Genomic DNA, 22024 nt, shown 5'->3' on the forward strand with positions numbered 1-22024 from the left:
TCATCTTGCTCACCTGCCCCTAATGCCATTAGGTTCATGTAATTTCAAAGATATTTCACTATTTTTCTATAGATGTTCTTTCAAAGCATGTAATTTCCTTTGGAAAGGTGTTTGTTTCCTTGCACCTATTCAGGCCTGTCAGGCTGCACGTGCTTAGGGGCAGTTGTGGACACTTCACAAGCCATCCTCACCACAGTGTGTTGTTTATTTCTGAACATTCCAAAGTATACACTGGTGACAGTGAGGACTCAGGAGCAGTTTCCCAACATAAAAAAACAGTGCATAACATAACAAACAACATCAGTAACACATACACACAGACATCAAGAGAATGTCTATGTAAGAAGTCTTTTTATTAAGGTACCCCTCCTTATTGACATAACAATTTAACCAGGTTAACCATGTTGTATTTTCACAATGGATATTTTATTCAACTTGCTTTAAAATAACTTATTTGTAAATATATACATTCTTCTGTATTATAACTACTTCCTAAATCAGAGACCCCACTCACTTCCTACTAATTTCTGTGGATACAATTTCATTTACTTATTTATACAGGATACAAAAATCCTTATTTTTGTCAGCAGTTAAAAAAGAGAACTTTAAAGGTTCTAAATTACTTTGAATCAAGTCACCAAAAGAAAATCACCAATATTCAAAACCTTTTTTAAAGCAATAAAAATTTCCTTTTTCCAAAAAAGTTATTTACAGACAATTCAAACTACATTGCCATAAATGTAATTATACAAGAGTGTATACAACAGCCCTAGGAAATATTTCATTAGGAAATACTTGTGATCAAGAAAATACTGCTTGCCTTTAAATAAATAGGTGTGGCAGATAATAAATATACTTTTCACAAAGACACAAAGTATACATATAAGGAACAAAAGGGAAATATACTTAAGGTTCAAACTCTGGACTCTGAAAGCACTTGCACGAAATTGTTCAAAGCAAGGCTGAGAATCTTTTCTCTCGGTGTTTAGTTTCAAAAACTTGGAGACTTGCTCCAGAAGGATTTCACCAAGCTATATCAATGATATGCACAACCATTAGATGGAGTCAGCAGGAGTAACTTTGAACTATTGTTGACAACAAACCATTTTACCAAATAACCAAGAAACACTTCAAAAAAACTAAATGATACTGGTCAAAACCAAATTAGCTGGTGTAAATAAGCAGGTTCATTCTAACAGAATGCCTGGGAATCAAAGGATAAAATACTGTCTTATGTTTTACAAAAGCCCAAACCCACTTTCTCAACATGAATTACATTTACCTGGAGCTCCACTTTTCTTTCAAATCCATTTTTACACTGAGTACATTATTTGTCTGCTCCTGTTTCATAAATTCCTCTCTCTTCCCTTGTCTTCTACAGTCCTCTGAAGTCCCTGGAGAGGTTCAACGCCAGTTCAAAAGTGCAGTATCTTAGACCAGCTCTGGCATCGCCCCACTTTCCATCCATCTTCTCTGAACTCAGTAAAGTTCCAACACAGAAACATACTTACAGCAGAAGCAAACAATATAGACAAAATAAAAATTCTGATTTTTGTTGTTTTCTGAGTCAGGGTCTCACTATGTAGTTCAGTTTGGCCTTGAACTGTAAAGGATTTGTCACTGAAATCATACCAAGGAAGTTCTGTGACTATGGCTCTAAAAAGATCCTATGTTAAAAAAAAAAAGACCATTTGTTAAAATGGGCTAGTGCTGATATAAAAATTTCACAATGACATTTTTAAAAAATACATTAAATTAACAAGCAGTCTTCAACATTTACCACTCTGTAAAATATTGCACATGATAGTCTTCTGTCTATGAGAAGCAAAAGAAAACAACAAAAATATGTCCATTCAGATACTAGATGATGTCTATAAATAGAATGTACAGTGCCTAAGCTATGTCCTACACTCCAGTCAATGCCGAAACAGTATGAGCCTGGGCACTGAAGGCTATACTGGGAAGAACGATGCACCTCAGTCACAAATTCGTGAGACCAGAGGGGAGTGGACAGGCATGTACACCACGGGTGGGGAGCCCACACTACTGGAAGGACTTCGGAAATGTGCATCAAAGGAGCTCGGTGTAATTCCAATCACAGAATCGTTCTGAGGCACTTCACCTTTCAAAAAGTCATCATCTTCATCTTCTATTATCTCCTGGGATACAAAATCCAGGTTATCAGTAAGTTCATAAATAATGGTTTGAAAGTTTTCAGGAATTCCTATTTGGCACAGTGGTATGCACTGTAATCCCAGCTACCGAGGAGGCTGAGGCAGGAGGGTCACTTGAGCCCAGTTTATAATCAACCTGGACAACACAGCAGAGCTCATCTCAAAATCAAAAAATCCTTTCCACAAGAATGTGCTAGTTTGTTGATTCTTTCTTTCCCTCTTTTTGAGACAGAGCTCACTATGTAGTTCAGGATGGCCTTGAACTCATTATTTAGTCCTGGCTAGCCTAGAACTTGTGGCAATCTTCCCACCTCAGCCTCCTGAGTGCTAGGATTACAGACATGTGACACCATGCTTGGCAGGAATGTGCCATTTCTATAAAGATGAAGATAAAATATCTTAACTTCAAAATTAAGTACTTTTGATATTTACTTCATTACAAACAACCCGAACAATTGCTCACCATACTTTATAATTAAGCTCAGTGATGGCATAGAACATAACATGGCATTCTTGCTCAGTGTTACAGCCCTTATATCTAAAAAGACTGAATGAAAGACATTAATCTTTCCAAAGATTACTTATTAAATGTAAGAGGGAAGGGGAAGGTAGCTCAGTGGTAGACCACTTGCCAGTACGCACAAGGCCCTGAGCTCCATCCTAGTACCAAAACAGCAACAAAAAGAACATTATTCAGGCCTGGACTTTTGTAAAGGTAAAATGAATAAAACACAGCATTAATAAAGTCTAACAGTTCTACTTACTATGTGACTATGGCCCACATCCACAAAAAATTTGTGAGAAAGTATGCTACATCATAAATTTACCTTTTTTACAGGTTTCTTAAATTCCAGAAGCTCTTCATCATTCATGTCTTCCCATGTCTGATAAATAGGATCAATGAATTTCTTTGACCTGTCATTAGGGATCACATTTCAAAGTCCAGTGAAATATTTCAAAAGCTACAACATGTTATACCTTTTTCTCACAAGATCTATTTTCCAAAACCAAGACTATAGCTCAAATAATATTAAAAACTATTCTATGTTACCATAACTGATGTGGCTCTTATTCTGTTGACTGCATTCCCTCCTACAGATGAGACTTCAAATAGCTATTGTTTCTCATATTTCAAATGGAACTGTTTCTAAGCTACAAGGAGTGATCACAACAAACAGTGCATGTTTAAATTTTATTTACTCATTTACTGTTTTTTTTTTTTTTTTTTTTTTATCTTTTTCGTTTTTATCAGTACCAGGGATCGAACTTACGACTGCCTGCTTGCAAGACAGGCGTTTATGCCGCTGAGCTAAACCCCTAGCCCTTATTTACTGTTTTTTTGACAGTTTCACTATGCAGTTCAGGCTGGCCTGGAACTCACTTTGTAGCCCAGGCAGGCTACAAACTCACCGCAATCCTCCCATCTCAGCCTCCCAAGTGCTGGGATTACAGGCATGTACTGCCAAACCTGGCTAAATTTTAAAAAAGAAGTTTTAACAGAAAAAAATACATTGCCAAGAATGATGAGCATATTCAAAGTGTGGGGGAGTACTCCACGGGGGTTCAGAGATACCCTAAATCTCAAATGTAGCAAAACCAAGTACCTATCACAGTTAAACTCACCGCTGTTAGTGGCCAGCGCTTGGAATGACCTACCTCTTAAGCACACAAGGATCAAAGGGGAAGAAGGTGTCAAGTGGGTTTGTGCAGGTCTGCACTGAGTCCCCGCCAGCTGTGTTTCTAATAACTGGTAGCATCTGCCGATTGTTCCTCTCAATGATAGTGTAGCAGAAGACGAGCTGATATTTACTGCAGAACACCAAAACCAACACAGATGGAGGTGACAGGCTGGAATTACTCTAGCATGGATGCAACACATGTGAGAATTGTAATGACTACAGCACTACTGCTAACATAGTAAGTACAGGAAAGTAACATAAAACAACACTTTTACAGCAGTTTCCTGGGTCTGTTACAAGTTTGCTAAGAAAGAAAATGTGGCTACTAGCACTTGGAATATGAAAGTGGGCTTAGATTAATAGGTATTATGAAAAATTAGTATGTCTGCAAAGCAGAATTCTTAGTTTACACAGATAGATGATTTATTTCTGTTTGCAAAAACACTGGGGCACTGATAAAAGGGGACTCAGCAGCTACTTAGGGGGCAACGGTAGTTACTGACAGGAAACTTGGTTGCTGCTGAAGAAAACCTTCCACTCTCAGGGTAGCCAGGGATTTACTCTTGGGTCCTTAGGTCATTCCTGGCATTTTAAGCAAATCTTTCTACTTCTAAAAGAAATACATGGCATCGCTCTCCTTCCTGGTGGGAGTATAAATCAGCAAATCCATACAACTGGTGCAAGCGAAGCCCTGAATCTCCAACAGATCCCAGCTACTGGACTTCGGAGTGTGTGACGAGGAATAGGACCTTGCCAAGAGTGTTTCTAAGCTATTGTTCCCAATCCTTAAAAACTAACACAGCCTAAATCTCAAAAAAGCTTGCTACAAAAATCAAACCAAGCCAACCACAGAGCTGAAATAAACGTAAAGCCCTATGTGTCAATATAGCTGCAGCTCAGAACCATCAGGAAGCAAAACCCACAGCTGCAGACTGATACACACAAGCTCCTAGACACTGACCTTTATTTTAGTCCCCTGCTCCTTGCTGCACGTTTGTCTCCTTGCCTCAGTGGCACATGCCAACCCTGAACCTTGAGCCTCTCTGACCAACTGGGTTGTCAGATGCTGCCCTCTACCTTTTCTTGAGGTTTTTCCAGAAGTTGCTGGCTCTGCTTTACTTTATCAGTCCATACCCTTCCAACTGCTCCCTGTCTTTGTCAATGTGCATGAATCTTCTACCTGCTCGATGCTACTACTTCTTGGTTCCTTTTCTAATCCTTTTAATTTTTCTTTTGGTGTCTTTTTATTTAGGTAGTGCTAGGGATCAATGTAATCGAACCTAGGATGCCACACATGCCAAGCAAATGCCCTACCACTGAGCTACAACCTTCAATCCTCTTGAACTAGATGCTCAGCAAATAATTAAGGCTACTGAGTAACAGCAAGCTGCTTAAGAAGAACATGACATAAAAGAACAATAATCTGAACTGTTTAAGATTTTAAGCTATGATCCTGCCTGAATAACCTACTTAAATGCCCGAACTCTAATAAATCACTGTCTCCTTGAAGCAGAGTAACTCAGTGAGTGCTAACAAAGGAACCACACTGGGTACATTTGTGCTTTTAAATTTTTGCTGCTGGAGATTGAGCCTAGGACTCCATGCACACTAGGTGAGTGTTCTACCACAGGGCCACACCCCAACCCCTGCTGCCTGCACTTATGTCTTGGCTCTGCAGTCTATATGACATTAAACAAGGAATTTAATTTCTTTGTGCCTCCATCTCCCCATTTATAAATGGGGTAAATAAGACAATCAGGAGGTTGTATGAGTATCAAATGAGTTCTATGTGAAGTGTTAGATTGTGCCTAACACACAGGAAAGGCTAAGTATTAGCAGTAGCTACTTGGCCTGAGATCAGAAAGTTCTTCTGTAAACTAATTTACTGGTGACCATTTACCTCATGACCAGTTTATTTTTGTTGGTATTACAGGTGTCAATCTGTTCAGAACCTCCAGTTTATATATTCTCAGCTTATAGTTGAGTTAGGCAAGTTGCTAGGCTTTTGTCGAATTATCCCCTTCGACGAAGTAGTAAAAATTTCCAGTGACACCAAAGTATAAAAACAATAGCTTCAATGCAGTATTTCCTATAAAAGCTGGGTTATTAGTATTTTAATTTTTTGAGACAGGGTCTTGCTATGTAGTTTAAGCTGGCATCAAACTCACTATGTAGCCCAGGCTGGCCTTGAACACAAGGTAATCTTCTTGCCTCAGCCTCCTGAGTGCAGAGATTACAGGTGTGCACCACCATGCTCAGCTTTTAATGTTCTATTATTAATTTTCAAAAACAATGGAATTTTATAAGACAAACACAAACACATATTTACTTTGAGAACCCTACCACAATAGTTCATCAACCTCACACATTTACTTTTAAATAACATCCATAAAAGAAACTGTAAATAACTTACTTTGTGATAGCAGCAAAGAAGTTAACCACGGAAGGCAGGCAAATCTTCAGAGGGTTTAGCTGGCTCATCACAATACGCTGAAAATTCAGACTCTGAAGGTAGCTTAGACCTTCAATTTAAAGAAGAAAAAAGTTTTTCAAAAGGTACAAATACAATAGCAAAGTCTAAGATATCTTCAAAAGCACAAATTATCACATACTAAGAAAACAACTGTGTACACTTCAGCAGCACAAATACTAAAAAAAGTTTGGGCCAGCAGTGGTGACACATGCCTATAATTCCAGCACTTATGTGGCTGAGACAGGAGGACCCTGAGTTTGACTCCAGCCTGAACCACACAATGAGACCCTATAGCCAGCAGCAGAGTATATGTCTCACATTGATTTGTTCATTCATTCTTGCGGTACTGTACTGAAGATTAAACTGTGCTTTATCCCAAGCCCCTCCCCTTTTCTTTCTTTTTTGAGAGAAGGGCTTCTTGAATTGCCCAACTAGGACTCAAACTTGCAATCCTCCTGCCTCAGCCTCCCAGTGTCTTGGGATTACAGGTGAGTGGCATCATGCCTAGTTTTTTTCATTTTTAAAATGCTTTAAATAAAGGTCGGATTAGACACATCGTGAGGCTATTGCATTCACTTATGGCTGAAAGAGCTTTTCTGAATATAGTTGATTCCTTTAAAGACCCATGTAAGCACAAGATCTCTGTGTGCTATAACTATGAAAATGTGGAATGCACACATTTTTAAGTTCAGCATACACTGTGTTTATAGAAAAGGAAAAACCATGAAGTATGATTACAGCTAAAATCCAACATGCTACAATACAAAAGTATTGTTTAAAATTGTATGTCCTGGATTATGAATTAAGTTCAGTGTTATTTTCAGGTATGATTAACTTATATTTCTTTCCTTTTTAGACAAAACCTCTGCCTTGGAACTAAGTTAGGCATGGTTAGGGGCCCCTTTCCTTCAGTAACTCAGAAGGCTGGGGCATAAAGATCTCAAGTTTGAGGATAGCCTGGGTGATATCATGACAGCCTTTCTCATATACCTCTCCTATACTGGTAAAATACAGGCACTTTATTATTTTAAGAAGCAAGCAGACAACTTGTAGCTTGTGCTTAAGACTATCTTCTACGAAGTTTCTTCAATATATACTTTGATTTAAAAGTTTACATAAAAGGGCTGTTACAACCTATAAGAAAATTTTCCTTTAATCAAGATCCCAGGCATTTACATTTATAAGGAAAGCAGAATTTCCCTTAGCTTGTAAAGCTTTATCTTCCTACTAGCTCATATAACTTTAATGCCTACATCTTTTTAGCATGCAGGGCATAAGTAAATATATGTGGCAGCACACATGTGCAATTCAGTAAAGAGCTCTGGTTCTTACTTCAACAGACTGTGTCGCCAAAGGACAGGCAGGTGTTGATATCTGGAGATGGTTTTAGTTGTCACAATTGATAAAGTATATGAGGGGGATATGGAGGGGAAGGCAGAGGCATCTGGTAAGAGGATGTGAGGGATGCTGCTAAAAAACATACAGGACAACCCCCCGCCCCCGCTGAAGGATTATTAGGCAAAACGTCAAGAGCCAAGGCTGGGAAACCACGCCTTACGGGAAACAGCTGCTAACTTATCTGACTGTCTATGAAAATAAAACAACCTAAACTGATTCAATTACATTATTCTTGGGACCTTCTTCATCTGAAAAATACACTAACAAGTTTCGTCTGTTGCAAACAGCCTTAGAAGTCAGCAAAACTGAAAACTGATGAATTATTCCTCCATACTTCAGAAAGAGGAGCATAATCCTATGACCCCAGCTTTACAATCAGCCTACAGTGGCTTCAGCCTCTAATCCTGGCAATAACTACATCACAGTCTTTCTGTGGCCAGTTCCCAGGACAAGGACGGGGTGCATGGGAAGTGCTGTGCAGGGCATCAACACAGCACAGGAACTCAGCCCTATCGCTAAAGAAGGCTTCACTTTCATTCTCTGAAGTAGGGGTTCTCAACCTCAAACAGATCCACAGTTAAAGAGAAGGCTTGAAAAGCTTCTAGGAACCTGTGAAATGCTTGGAATTACTTGTAGAAGTGTGAGTGCACATGCATTTTTCTGAATCCATAATTTCCATTACAATTTCCAAAAAATCAAAGAATTACCATTTGAATTATAACAACTACGAAAATCCAGTTGAGACCATCAATCCTACTTACTGACCTTCTTTTAGGTTGCTACCTAAAAGCTGCTTGTGTCTGAAAACAAAGGTGTAGAACACAGCTTGGCAGGCTGAATAAAACGGGCCGTGAAGAGCAACATCACAAAAGGCCTTTGCTCCTGAATCCTGGTTATTAAGGTATATGTGCAGCCAGTTAACCAAAAGATCGAGGCATGACTTTACAGTACTGGAAAGAAGAAAAGTTCAAGTCAACTTTACTTGTTCATGAGAAAACTAGAATGATATAAAGACCCACAACTGCCACTCATTATGAACCACAGAAAATTCACAGGCTTTACGTATTACCCTGGTTGAAGATATAGCTTCTCAGTGATTAAACAGTTGCCCAGGACACATGAATCCCTGGTTTTAATTCTTAACACTGGGTGGGGTGAGGGGGGAACCCCAAACCAAACAGTCAAACCAAACAGACAGAGAAAAGCAGAGGAAGGGAAAGGAAGACGGATTGTGGAAGACAACCTTTCAATTACAATATAGGTGAAGCAGCACCCACCTTCTGGGAACAACAGGTAGGCCCCTAAGGACATCCCAAGAGTTGGAGGACAGTTTCTCCTAATCAACTCTAAAGGCCTTCTTGGATGGGCTGCTAGCCCTGAGGATGGTATGATCAAAGAACCAACATCTCACAAAGAAAAGAACCAGTCTGATGGGCTCCACTACTCTGCATGGTATTCTGATGTAGTCCTATGGTCAACAATTTAAATCAGGTGGATTTAGTTGTTCCAAAAGAGTTTTTAAGAGCATCTTTGCCTACAAAGAAACTGGCTTTGGATTACTTTTTTGTTTGGTACCAGGGTTTGATCCTTAGAGGCCTTATATATGCTAAGGACACGCTCTATCGCTGGGCTACATTCTCAGCCATTCCTATTACCTTTAAAAGGGTTTTCTTCAGCTCTAACAGATACACTTGATTTGGAATGCTCATGAAAACTGACAACACTATGAAATCAATCAAAACAGTATATAATGCTATACCAAGTGAATGAAGACAAATGTATTTCAGATTCAAATGAAACCACTCTGAACAGCTACCAAAAGCTCTGCCTGAGAATTTACATCTAAAACAAGAGACACTCTATTCTGAAAATGCTTACTAGCAATATGAATGTCTTACATAGAGTGGGGTGGGGGATAGATTTTTTCACTTTAAAGATAGGCCCCCCCAAAAGACAGATATTTCTTTGACATGACACAATGCTGTCATTTTTTTTTTTTTTTTTTGTCTTTTTTCTTTTTATCGGTACCGGGGATCGAACTCACGACTGCCTGCTTGCAAGGCAGGTGCTTATGCCGCTGAGCTAAATCCCCAGCCCGAATGCTGTCATTTTTATAAAGCATGATATTAACAAGTACTTGCAAAATTAGGTTACTTACATAAGAGGAACAAATTTAGCTCTTGCCAAAAAGCTCCCAATATAATTTCCAGCAGCTTGCCTGATGATGGCAGGATTATTTGGATCCTGTAATTTTTTCCAGAGATGTTCCAAAAATGCTTCTGCAAATCCCTATATAAAGAGAATGTAGAGCCAAGGATATAGCTCAGTGACACAACGCCTGCTTGGCAAGCAAGAGGCCCTGAGTTCAATTCCCAGTTACCTCCCCAACCCCTTCTCCCCTGCCAAAATTAGAACATGTTGGCCTGATCACTTATTAATGCCTAAGCTATTCTGGCTATCAGAATCCCAAGATTTTTTCACTTCTTCAATGTGGGAAGCAAGTTCTAGTATCTCAGTTATGCCACTAAATAATAAATACAGTAAGTTTTTGAAACATCATAAAAGAATACTAAAAACTGAAGGTATCTCAGGTATGAAATAGCCCAGGGGACTCTAATCCTAGCTGAGCATCTATATCAATGCTAAGTACAGGATATTTTGCTGGACATCTGTCCCAGCTACTGCAGAGACCTAGGTAAGAGGGTCATCTGAGCACTGGAGTTCCAATTCAGGTTAAGCAAAACAGTAAGACTGCCTTACAACAATAAAAAAATTAACGCAAACAATACAGATTCAGTAGATCTACGACAGGGCTATTGAATCTGGATTTTGTAAGACCCTTAAAGGTGAATTCCAGCCAAAACTGGAAGCAAGAAATCAGCAAACTTCTCTGAAATAGGTATACAGTATCTTCTCAAATGGTAAAGTATCCTCCGTCTTTGAGCACAATGAATTTAACCATACAGAGAAATATGAACTAAAATACAAAGCTAGTATTTGAATGAGGATATGAATCATAGAAAAACAAAGGTTCTTATGAAAGTCCATCATCATTTAACTTCTCTCAAATAGCTAGCTCTTTTCTAAAGCTAACAACATAAGGTTTGGGTAGATTAAATTTAACTTTCTTACCCATCATCTAAAAAGTAGCTACCAAAAAGTTGCAAAGAAAAGTCAATGGAGTCTTTTGTATTTTCTTCCCCCACCAAAAGAAAGCCAAAATCTGAAGTTTTAAAATTCAGGATTAAAAAGTTTAATTGAGGCTAGTTAAGACTCAACGCTGAGAAAGAACAAAGGAACAGTTAAATTTTCCATATGATTTTTTTTTTTGACACAGGGTCTTGGTATGTTGTCCAGACTAGCTCTGAACTATGTAACCCAGACTGGCCTCGAAACTCCCAGCAATCCTGCCTCAGCCTCCTGAGTGCTGGGATTATAGGCATGCACCACCAGGGCCAGCCGTATATAAGATTTTAATATAGTCTGACGTAAAGGGTACCACCTAGTGACCAAAGGAGAACATCTTCAGAACTCCCAGCTGCACTGACGGGCATCCACCAGTATGGAAAAGAAGGAATGTCATTGTATTAACAGTAGTAAGAAAATAAGCTCACGTAAAAGAAATTCCCATGATCTCCCTCCCACTTAGTTTTTAAGGAAATAATTATACACCAGAATAAGATAATAACCTTTTTACTTACCAATTTGAAACTACAGAGGTAAAACATGAAAAACTGTACATGACAGGAGGCATGGGTGGGCAACAGGAGTTTGTCAAAGATGGCTATCAAATCACGATATAAATCCTTTGTTTTGTTGTTATCAATCTTACCTACAGAGAAAATTTGGCATGTCAGTTCTTTAAATAGCTCTTTTCAAGCTACCAGTTTCATTTGTCGATTTTTAAAAAAGAATACAATATATTTAAGATCTGCAGCATATGACCTACTAGGCTACAATTAAAACAAAAAGCTGGACTGCAGATTTTCAAGTGTATTAACCCATGACTTAACAAAACTGTCTCAAAACATTAAGGCTGCAAATCCCTGGGTGCAAAGGCCCTGGGTTCAATCCTGGGTTCAATACAGGGCAGAGGATTTAGCTCAGTAGCATAAATTCCTGCTTGGCAAGCACAAGGTTGTGAGTTTGAACCCCAGTACCAAAAGAAAAAAAAAATCCCCAGTACAACAGCAACAACAACAGCAATGAAAACAGTAATTACCCAGAACTGACAAGGAAGTAAGCAGACTGTCACTTCACACACACATTTGTGAAGCTATAAATCTACATATTTTTGAAGGGCAACTTTATGAAACAAAAGATATAACTGGCACAGCCAGAAATTTATCACAAGGAAAATAACTGAAGACATATGTATAGGATTTTATTATGCTGTTATTTATAGTGAAAAAAGAAACTAGTTAAATCCATATAATCAATGAAAACTACTTTAGGCCAGGCATAGAGACATGGGTGGTAATCCCAGATACTCAGGAGGCAGAGGCATGAAGATGACTGGTTTGAGGCCAGTCCCGACAAAGATCTTGTCATAAAATAAAGTAAGTCTGAGACGTAGCTCAGAATTAGAGCACTTGTTTGGCAAGCATGAAGCCCTTGACTCAATCCCCAACACTGGGGATAAAAAAGAAAACTGCTTTAGAACAGTGAACTGTGTGAGAGTGCAGCCACAACTCAGGGAAAGGGCAGACTATGAAACACTGTTGAGTGTGACTCTCAAATCCAGGTTTATCTGGGGCTAAGGACGTAGCTTAATGGAATACTGCTTGCCTAGCATGCACAAGGCCCTCGGTTTGATCCCTAGCACCTAAATAATCAATAAAGCCATAAATATACACATGCTAACAGAAAAGGAAAACATATCAACATGCTAATAACGATCCTTTGACTAGCAGGAATGTGGCCATTTAAATTGTCCTTATCCTTTCCTATACTTTCAAGATTTTGTCTAATCAACATGTCTTATTTTTTAAATGGCAGAACAGTTAAAAAGAATAGTAAGGTCAACCACATTCATGTCTTCTCATGCTAAATAACTAGCCTCATTATTAAATCTTTCGAAGTACACAGACAAAAATTTTGTGTATTTTTTATGACAAAGTATCTAGGGCAAGAAGCACACTGGTTTGTCTAGTATAGTCCCGACACCGGCATGGCAGTAGTACCAATAATTAAGTATGTAACACTAAAGGCCACGCTGCAGTGCCCACCTCTGCACCATTCTTAATGTCCTGAGCAATGTAAGTATAATTTGACCTCTGCTTCAGACTGACCAAACTCCGTAATATTTTAATGCAATAATGAAAACACTGGCTTTGACAATAAATACAACTGAGTCTCAATACTAACCCCACCATTTTCAAGCTGTGTGACACTGGCAAGAGTTGATCTCTCTAAATTCTTTTTCCTTTTTTTTTTTTTTTTTTTTTGTCTTTTTCAGTACCAGGGATCGAACTCACGACTGCCTGCTACCAAGGCAGGCGCTTATGCCGCTGAGCTAAATCCCCGGCCAATTCTTTTTCCTTTCATACTAGATTTTTTTTTTCAGGCGGGTACTGGGGATCAAACTCATGACCTTGCGCTTGCCAGGCAGAAGCTGTGCTGCTGAGCTATCTCTAGCCCTTCATAATTTTTTTTTTTTTATCAGTACTAGATAATATACAAAAGATGCCCAGTGCAGAGCCCACATTAGCTACTGAGGATCACAGGTTGTTACCATCCACATAGCAGACATCCTTGACATAGGACAAAAGCAAGGATAGCAGGATGTCCAGGCGTTCAGCTACAGGATGGACCATCTGACCAAGCTGCTCAGGAGTACCCTTTGCTTCACATTCAGGTTCTTCATCTTCATCCTTTGAAGAAGAAAAAACGGACATTTACAAATTCAGTGAAAGTGATTTAGTGGGAAAACTCTCTCAAGCGATTATTTTCTCTACAGGAAAAGGAAGCAAATACGTAAATATGTTCCTAGGCAGGGGCTCTCATTCAGGGATCTGACCAGAACCACTTATAAAATTTTTTTTGAGACAGGGTCTTGCAGTGCAGTTCAGGCTGGCCTTGAGCTCACTTTGTAGCTTAGGCTGGTCTCGAACTTGCAACGATCCTCCCACCTCAGCCTCCAGAGTACTGGGATTACAGGTGTGAGCCACCACGCCCAGCTTCACTTACGAAATTTAAAATAAAAACAGAGGGATTGGGGATTTAGCTCAGCTGCGTAAGTGCCTGCCTTGCAAGCAGGCGGTCGTGAGTTCGATCCCCGGTACCGATAAAAAAGAAAAAGACAATAAATAAATAAATAAAAGCAGATTCAGAGCTCCAGCTTGAGTATACTTTTTTTGTTGACTGTAGGATTGAACCCAGGACCCTGCCCATGCTAAGGCTCTGTTCTAGCCCTGAGAGAGCCACAGGCTAGAATGTCATTTCAAGGACCTCAGCAGACTTACTTGATCATGCAACTATCAGGCTTCCCTTGTCCCTGCTGCTGATGCCCACCCTGGTGGGCACTCTTAGTGCTGGGTTCCCTTTTCCAGGTCAGGGTATCAATCTTGAGGTTGCCGTGAGTGTTGCCTGGCAAGAACCAGCAGGTGTTCCCCTTGCCCAGCACAAAAGGAGCCGAGACCGTCCCTCTGACTGACAAGGGGTCAGAAGAGCATATCTCCCCGGCTTCAAGCTAGGATCAAAGTCTTCAGAGCAATTCATGTTCCAGAGCAACTCATAAGACCAGGCTACTGCTGCTTGCCAAGGGAGCTAAGTGTTTACTTAGCTCTTTCCCTTTCTCTCTGCTGCTCCCTGGCAAACTCTCCCACAGAACCCCTGAAGACTTAGGCTCCACATCAATTGACCCCATCAGTGCTCAGCTAATACCCAACATGGTAAACTGCAGCCTTAACATATCTAGTTGGCAAAACAAAAACTAAACTACTGTGGTTTTCTGTTTACCATTTGCTCCAGCACAAACACTAAAAACATTATATGAATGAAAATCAACCAGGTATAGTAGTGCATGCCTATAATCTCAGCACTCAGGAGACTAAGGCAAAAGGACCACTGAGAGCTCAAGATCAGCCTGAACTACATAGCAGGACCATGTCTCAAAAAATCAAAATCAAACCCCATTCCTCTCCAAAAAAGAATGAAAATATTTCACCAAATCCTAATTCAAATTAATTATACTATACAGTCAACAAGATGGCAAAATACTTATGTAAGGAATTATTTTTAGATTTGCTAAACTATTTTTAATTGTTTTAACCTAAAGCCTTGAAAACGGTAAGCCCCTTATATATATATCTTTCTATACTCTGAAATGATGAACTTCATAGACACAGATAAGCTTTATCAGAAATGCTCACCATATTAAATAATCCTTCCATGGAATCTGTCCCACTGCAAGCTTGAGCGGCTGTGTCCTCAGCATCTTCAATATCCTGCCTTGATGCATTCACCTACAACATAACAAAACAGTAGTAAGCAAAAAGTAAGTAATATAGGCACTTAAAATACAACTAGTTGAGGGCTGGAATTCATCTGCTACACATACTTCAAAGGCCACAATAGCACCTTATACAGCACAATTATAGTACAAACCTATAAACTGATTTGCATCATGAAGGAATTTTATATTATACTCAGTATTAAACATTACAATGCAAGCCTCTTACTGCATAAATAAAATCAATATAACTGTGACAAGATACTCTAAATCAGCCTCAACAGCCAATATTTATTTTGCCTGGGTATGCTCAAGACACATACATGTTTTATTAAGCATTATCATCAATTATCAGAGCAGAAATAAAGTACCAGCAAATGTGAATGATTAAATATTTTACCTCACTTCATATACCTCACTTTAACAAACTGTTCTAATCATGCCTTTTTAAACTCTCTACACATGATCTTTGCAGGCATACTTTTATTTTTGGTATCAGGAATCAAACTCAGGTTCTCACATTTGCCAAGCAGGTGCTACACCACTTAGCTACATATCCCCAGCTCTGTAGGCATACTTTAAAACGCTCCTTTAAAATACACCAGAGAAAGACTACAAGGATTACATAGGCAGTTGGCAGAACTCCAAAGGAAAGTGCATACATATCCAACTTCCAGCTCTTTGTAGATCTGCTTTCTTCCTCTCCCAGCTCCCCTACAGTAAAAATGTTTTTCTTCACCAAGACTTTGATCTTCCCAGGCCACAAACCTGCTTCAGTCTTCCAAGTTCTGACCCAGGTCTCTCACCACTTGCTCTGTGCCTATCCCTCACCAGTAACACTAAAGGAGATCTCTACCAGCCCCACTTTTAACCATCCACACTATCTCCTGAAACAGTGTCGGTCTCTTCAGTGACAAGGCCTTCCAAAAGGCACCAAAGACCACCAAATCCAAGTATTCTGCTTTTCTCAATCTTCTTCAAAATGTCAGCAACACATGATGGGGCTGCACAGGTCATTCTTAAGAATTCTCCTGCAGCATTCACACTGGCTTTCCCACCTTCTGACCACCCTGCCCCTCTGCAGCCTCACCTGTACAGTTCCATAGGTCTGTTCTCAGTCCCTCTCCTGCAGCTACAGCCACCTGGTGAGTATTCATCTAGGAGCCCTAGCAGCAACTCAACTGTCTAGAAAGGAGCATGGATCTTTCAACCTCCTCATTTCTTTTTGCTATTAATGGAAACATCAACAATCCATTCCACAGGTAACTACAAGATTTCCCTACGCTCTGCTTCTCCACTTCCAACTCAGTCTTAGGGACCAGTTCACCTTTCCTTCCTAGAATCCACCATTCCCTTTTAAACTCTTTATGCAATCTTACTGCGGCCACTTCTTCATTATGTGCACTTGGAAACCCCAGCACACAGAGTCTGGGGACCGTTAAATAAAGCAAATAAGAGTGAAACTGGAATCTTTTGCACTGTTGTTACTACTGTTTCACATACTATTATTATAACAAGTACTGTATATTCCATAGGCGAAAAATCAAGAGAAAAATTAGATTAATACTTACATCCAACTTGAGTAGCTTTTCAATAACAAGTTCTAGAATTTCATGCCTTAAGGTTGGAAAATAGACACTTATCCTTAGTAAATTATGAACGTAACATTCCTAAAGCACAAAACATCAAAAAATAAGTGTTTTAGCACAGATGGTTTCATAATTGTACAAGCAAAGTATCAACTATATAGTTAGTTTTTTTGTTTTTATTTTGAGAGAGGGTCTCACCATGTAGTTCGGGTTAGCCCAGAACTCACTATGTAGCGTAGGCTGGTCCCAAACTCATGGTGATTCTCCTGCCTTAGCCTTATGAATGCTGAGATTCTAGGCATGGACCACTACCTCTTGGCTATAGTTTAAATAAAAATTACTCAGTAATGTTTCTAGATACTATCTCAGCGCAATTCCTTCAATTACCTCCAATAAATTATTAATTTACATATTTCTACATTTTAAAAAACATCTTAATGAGCTATAATTCATATACCATACAACTCATTCATTTAAAGTGTACAACATTTTTAGTGTATTCAGAGTTGTAAACCATCACCATTCTCAATTTTAGAACACTATTACCCTAAAAGGACATTTCTTATCCATTAATATATCATGTCTAAAAAACGTAGGTCCAGGCTAGGTGTGGTGGCACACATCTATAATCCCAGCCCTTAGGAGGACGAAGCAGGAGGATCATGAGTTCAGGGCCAACCTGGGCTACAAAGTGAGACCAAGGACAGCCTGGACTCACACAGCAAGACTAGTAGCCATTTTAAAAAAACAAAAGCACACACAAAAATGCAGCTCTAGGTAACCTTGAGTTTATGTTGTTTCTCTCAATTTTTATATTCTAGACATTTCATATAAATGGAATGTGATCTTTTAGCATGACTGCAAGGTTTACTTATGTTGAAGTATGAATTCTACTACTGAATAGTCATTTATTGTATAGATGCATCATGTTTTGCTTACCTACCTGTCAGTTAATTATTAGCACACATGTACAAGTTTTTTTGTAGACATATTCTCATTTTTTTGGTTGTGTATCTATTAGTGGAACTATTAATTTAAATTCTAAATTTAACTTTTTTGAAGAATTACCAGTTTTCAAAGCAGCTGCATGACCTTACATTCTTACCAATGAAGACTCCAGTTCACATCCTAGGTATGCTAGTCTAGATGTGAAGTAATTTAGATTATTAATCCCTTGTGGTTTTGATTTCTAGTTCCTTGATGTTGAATTTTTCAGGTGCTTATTTTGTTTTGAAGAAATGCCTAGTTGAGATTTCTTGCCCACTTTAATTGGGTTATTTGCTCTTATTAAGTTTTAAGAGTTTTTACAGACAGAAGTCACTTATCAGACATAATTTGCAAACATTTTTTCATTATTTGATACATTTTTAAAATTTTTTTGATAATAGCTAAGTAGCACATTAGTATTTAACTTTGAATTCCAATTAATTTATGTTTGACTTCTTGTGCACCAAGTGTTACATCCAGAAGTTACTGCTTAATCTAGTCATGAAACCTTACACCTACGTTTTCTTCCAAAAATGTTATTTGGTTTTTGCATTTACATTTAATTCTTCCATTCATTGTTTTTCTTCTTGTTTTATGAGACAGGGTCTTGCTGTGAATCATCACACCTGGCTCTTTCATCTATTTTGGGTTCATCTTTGTATATATAGCTTCTTATTTGGCAGTACTGGGACAGAACCCAGGACCTCACTCAGGCCAAGCACACCTGTAACTGCATCTATTCAGAAGGCTGCGACAGGAGGAATAAAATTTCAACATCAGCCTTGGCAAGTTAAATTAGCAAGACCATGTCTCAAAATAAAAATTAAAAAGGGCTAGGGATAAAGCTCAATGGTAGATAATCCCTGCATTCAAACCCCAGAACCACAAAAACAGAAAAAAGATGTTTTTATATGTATTTTTTCTTGTTTTTTAGTGCTAGGGATAAATTCTAGGATCTACACATGCTAGGTAAGCATTCTAACCAGTAAACCAAACCCCCAGCTTATTACTGAATTGTGTACTGACCTTACATCCTATAACCATGCTGAATTTAGCTCTAATGAATTTTTTGTGTATTATCATGGCAACATATAAAACTGTATCATCAGCTTAAGTGTTTTATGTCTTCCTTTGCATTTGGATGCTTTTTAAAATTTTTCTTACATAAAACCCCAGCTACACAGGTGGCAAGAGGAGATATTCAATGGTACACGCTTGTAGATCCAGCTACTCAGGAGGCTAAAGCCTGAGAATACTTGAGTCCAGTTCAAAGCCAGTCTTTTTTTTTTTTGCACCAGGAATCAAACTCATGATCACATGCTTGCCAGGCAGGTGCTGTGCTACTGAGCTATTTCCCCAGTTCCCTGGTCAGTCTTTTTAGGGCTTTTTTTTTTCCCTTTCTGAGACAAGGTCTTACTCTGTAATTCAGGCTGGTCTTAAGCCCAGGTTAGCCTCAAACTCACAGCAATCCTCCTGCCTCAGTCACCTGAGTGTTGGGATTATAGGGGTGCAAAACCATGCCTAGCCAATGCCAGTCTTGATAACAGTGGGACCTCACTCCAGAAACAACAACAAAAAAAACCACAAACACATATTTTTGTTTTGTTCTTATCATAGGCGAAGTATTTTGGTCTGATATCACTGAGAATGTTAGTCTGTGGGTTTTCATAGTTACCCTTTATCAGCAAAGTTCCCTAGTACTCTTGTTCTGAAAGTTTTAGTATTGACCAAATTATTCTTCTGCATCTATTGAGGTGGTTATGTGGACTTTGTCCTTCATTTTATTGACATGGTATGTGTTCATTGATTTTTAGGCATTAAATTAACCTTACACTGCTAATATCTAACTTAGTCAAGGTACTTGATTCTTTTCCTGTGTTAAGATTCAGTTTTTTAGTATTTGTTCAGGTTTTCTGCCTCTATTTTCATAAACAATACAGTGGTTTATAATAGTCCACTTGAAGCATACTATCAAAAACATTAGTGTAAGTCATTAACTCCTCAATACACTGTACATGTAATACCTGACTTAGGGAAACAGGCATGTTTTAGAGGTAGCTACTATCAGTTATTGAGAATTACAAAGACAATACAAATACTGCACAAAAACTTAAGTAGAATTTATACAAGGCTCTGAGTTATAGCAATGTATGAATGGTTATCTTCTAGTAATTCTTATCTGTGTAAGCATTAAGGCTCTAAATAGATTTCTGAAATGGACTCTGATCATGACTTGTACATAGTAATGAGGGGTAAAATAAAGGCACTAGGAATCCCCAGGAATCACCTACTAAGGATATAAGGATATAATTGGAGTAAAAAAAAATTTTTTTTTTTTTGAGACAGGGTCTGGCTTTTAGTCAGGCTGGCCTCAACTCACAACAATCCTCCTGCCTCAGCCTCCCTAGAGCTGGGACTACAGCCAGGCACCACCAAACTGGCCTGAATCAAATTCTTAATCTTGAGTTTAAAATCTAGAAAATAACTTTTAAAAAAAGACCAATACCATTGGAAAAGAAATCACAAAACAATATTGTTTCATCCATGAAAAAATTTCTTACCAATGTTCTTTCTGATTTTCTAACAAACGGAAATTTTTCTACCAGTATTGGCATAAGAAACCATGGTGTCCTATTTAAAAAAAAAAAAAATTCACATTAACTGGATTTTCTAGGAAGATATTTTATTTCCATTCTAAGAGCAAATATGGATATAGATTATAGAAGGCAAACTGGAATCTCTGACAAGTAGCTGAAAGTTAAACATAGTTTCAGAGAAAATCTAAAACAGCTCAAAGAAAAATAAGCTTTATTAACTTTGATACCAGTAACAAGTCAAAATGGGAGTTTTCTTCTACAAAAATTTAACAGAACTTTAGTTTAAAAGCTAATCATTTCCCACACCTATATGATTTTCTTTAAAAGGGAGAGCCAAAATCATCAACGTGGGTTTTTTTAAGTTAAACCTACAGAGGGAACTAGAAGTCCACCCCTCCAAAAAACTCACGAACCTGCAAAGCTTTTCTTAGAACTGCAATTTTTATTCATATGGCATGACACAAATTCATATGGGGTTTCTCAGTGAAAATATTTGGATATCATATCTGTTGAAGATAAAAGCAAAATTCTAACCACTATACAAAACTGGGAGATCTATATATAAATTCAAAATAATTAAAAATAATGAAGAAAAAACAGAAACACCATTTTTTTGGGTAAAGCTTGATGTTTCATTAATACAAAGCTAAAACAGCATTTAGCCCATGACACTATGAACATTTCATAATTATCTACTAATAAATGATAATTTTCATTGTTGTTGTTATAGTGCTGGAGACAGAACCCAGGGCTTTGCACATACAAGGCAAGCACTCTACCACTAAGTAATAGCCCCAACCTGATTATAATTTTCTTAAGAAAAATACAACATAATGCAAAGTAATGAAAGTATACTCACGATGGGACATATCTTGCTATTATTTGCAAGGCTCTGTGACATGTGTCAAAATTTGCAGGAAGATCTAGAAGGAGAAAGTTCAGAGTATAAACATCGAAACAAAATTAAAAACTGAAGAATCATAGTCATTGTACAAAAGAGAGGAAAAGAAAGTGCTCTAAATGGTATAACTGCATGTAAATTTAAGTGTATAAGATAGACAATGGTATTACTGAGTTTTGTTGGATCACTGAACAAAACTGTTTGCAGTCTCAAAAAAAAAAAAACTGAAGAATCACGTGTGTGAATCTATCAATACTTGCTAATCAGAACTGAGTAATTTCTTGGAGACATAATGTAAAGTTTTTCTCTACAACTATTAGGGAAGACAAAATGGACTAATTAGAAACACATTTATTACAACTGTGTACTAATGCTAAATATACCACATAGACTCTACCAAAAGTTATCATTTGTTGCCATCCAATTATTAGAACAGGTTCCAGTACATTTTATAATTCAGAACACATTCTCTAAACACCAGAGGTCTTCCAAGCTTTAATTCTTTTATACTTACTATCATCTTCATCTTCGGAATCTGAAACATCTATGTCACCTTCCTTAATGATCACCCTGGCTTTTGGTGAGAAAAAAAAAATAAGTTATTCTTCTTGACAATATACAAAAAAAGGTAGTTTTTTCATAGTCCAAACTCAATACAATTGAGTGTATTTCCAAGTATAACATGGTGAGTTTTTAAACTGATAAAAAGTTCCTATACAAGTTCTAAGACTATCAGAGGCTCAATAAAGTAAATTACAGCCCACCAAAAATTA

At 38.1% G+C, this 22024-nt stretch overlaps 1 protein-coding gene across 2 annotated transcripts in view; it reads right to left on the reverse strand.

Annotated features, from left to right (window-relative positions):
* Positions 1–332: 332 nt before the first annotated feature.
* Positions 333–22024, reverse strand: part of Rrn3 (RRN3 homolog, RNA polymerase I transcription factor) — a 29792-nt gene continuing 8100 nt past the window's right edge. For both annotated transcript variants that reach the window (XM_003478187.5, XM_013142041.3), the window contains exons 6-18: positions 21766–21825; positions 21210–21273; positions 20315–20384; positions 16749–16847; positions 15098–15190; positions 13459–13597; positions 11426–11556; positions 9883–10013; positions 8490–8674; positions 6267–6375; positions 3831–3983; positions 3002–3089; positions 333–2159 (exon numbers count right to left, since the gene is read on the reverse strand). In XM_003478187.5, the coding sequence (XP_003478235.1) occupies positions 1977–2159; positions 3002–3089; positions 3831–3983; positions 6267–6375; positions 8490–8674; positions 9883–10013; positions 11426–11556; positions 13459–13597; positions 15098–15190; positions 16749–16847; positions 20315–20384; positions 21210–21273; positions 21766–21825 (1505 nt within the window). In that variant the 3' untranslated portion in view covers positions 333–1976. The remainder of the gene's footprint in view (positions 2160–3001; positions 3090–3830; positions 3984–6266; positions 6376–8489; positions 8675–9882; positions 10014–11425; positions 11557–13458; positions 13598–15097; positions 15191–16748; positions 16848–20314; positions 20385–21209; positions 21274–21765; positions 21826–22024) is intronic.

The sequence above is a fragment of the Cavia porcellus genome, unplaced genomic scaffold (assembly GCF_034190915.1).
Source record: "Cavia porcellus strain 051 isolate PalLab524CR breed Dunkin Hartley unplaced genomic scaffold, mCavPor4.1 scaffold_16, whole genome shotgun sequence".
NCBI classification, from domain to species: domain Eukaryota; kingdom Metazoa; phylum Chordata; class Mammalia; order Rodentia; family Caviidae; genus Cavia; species Cavia porcellus.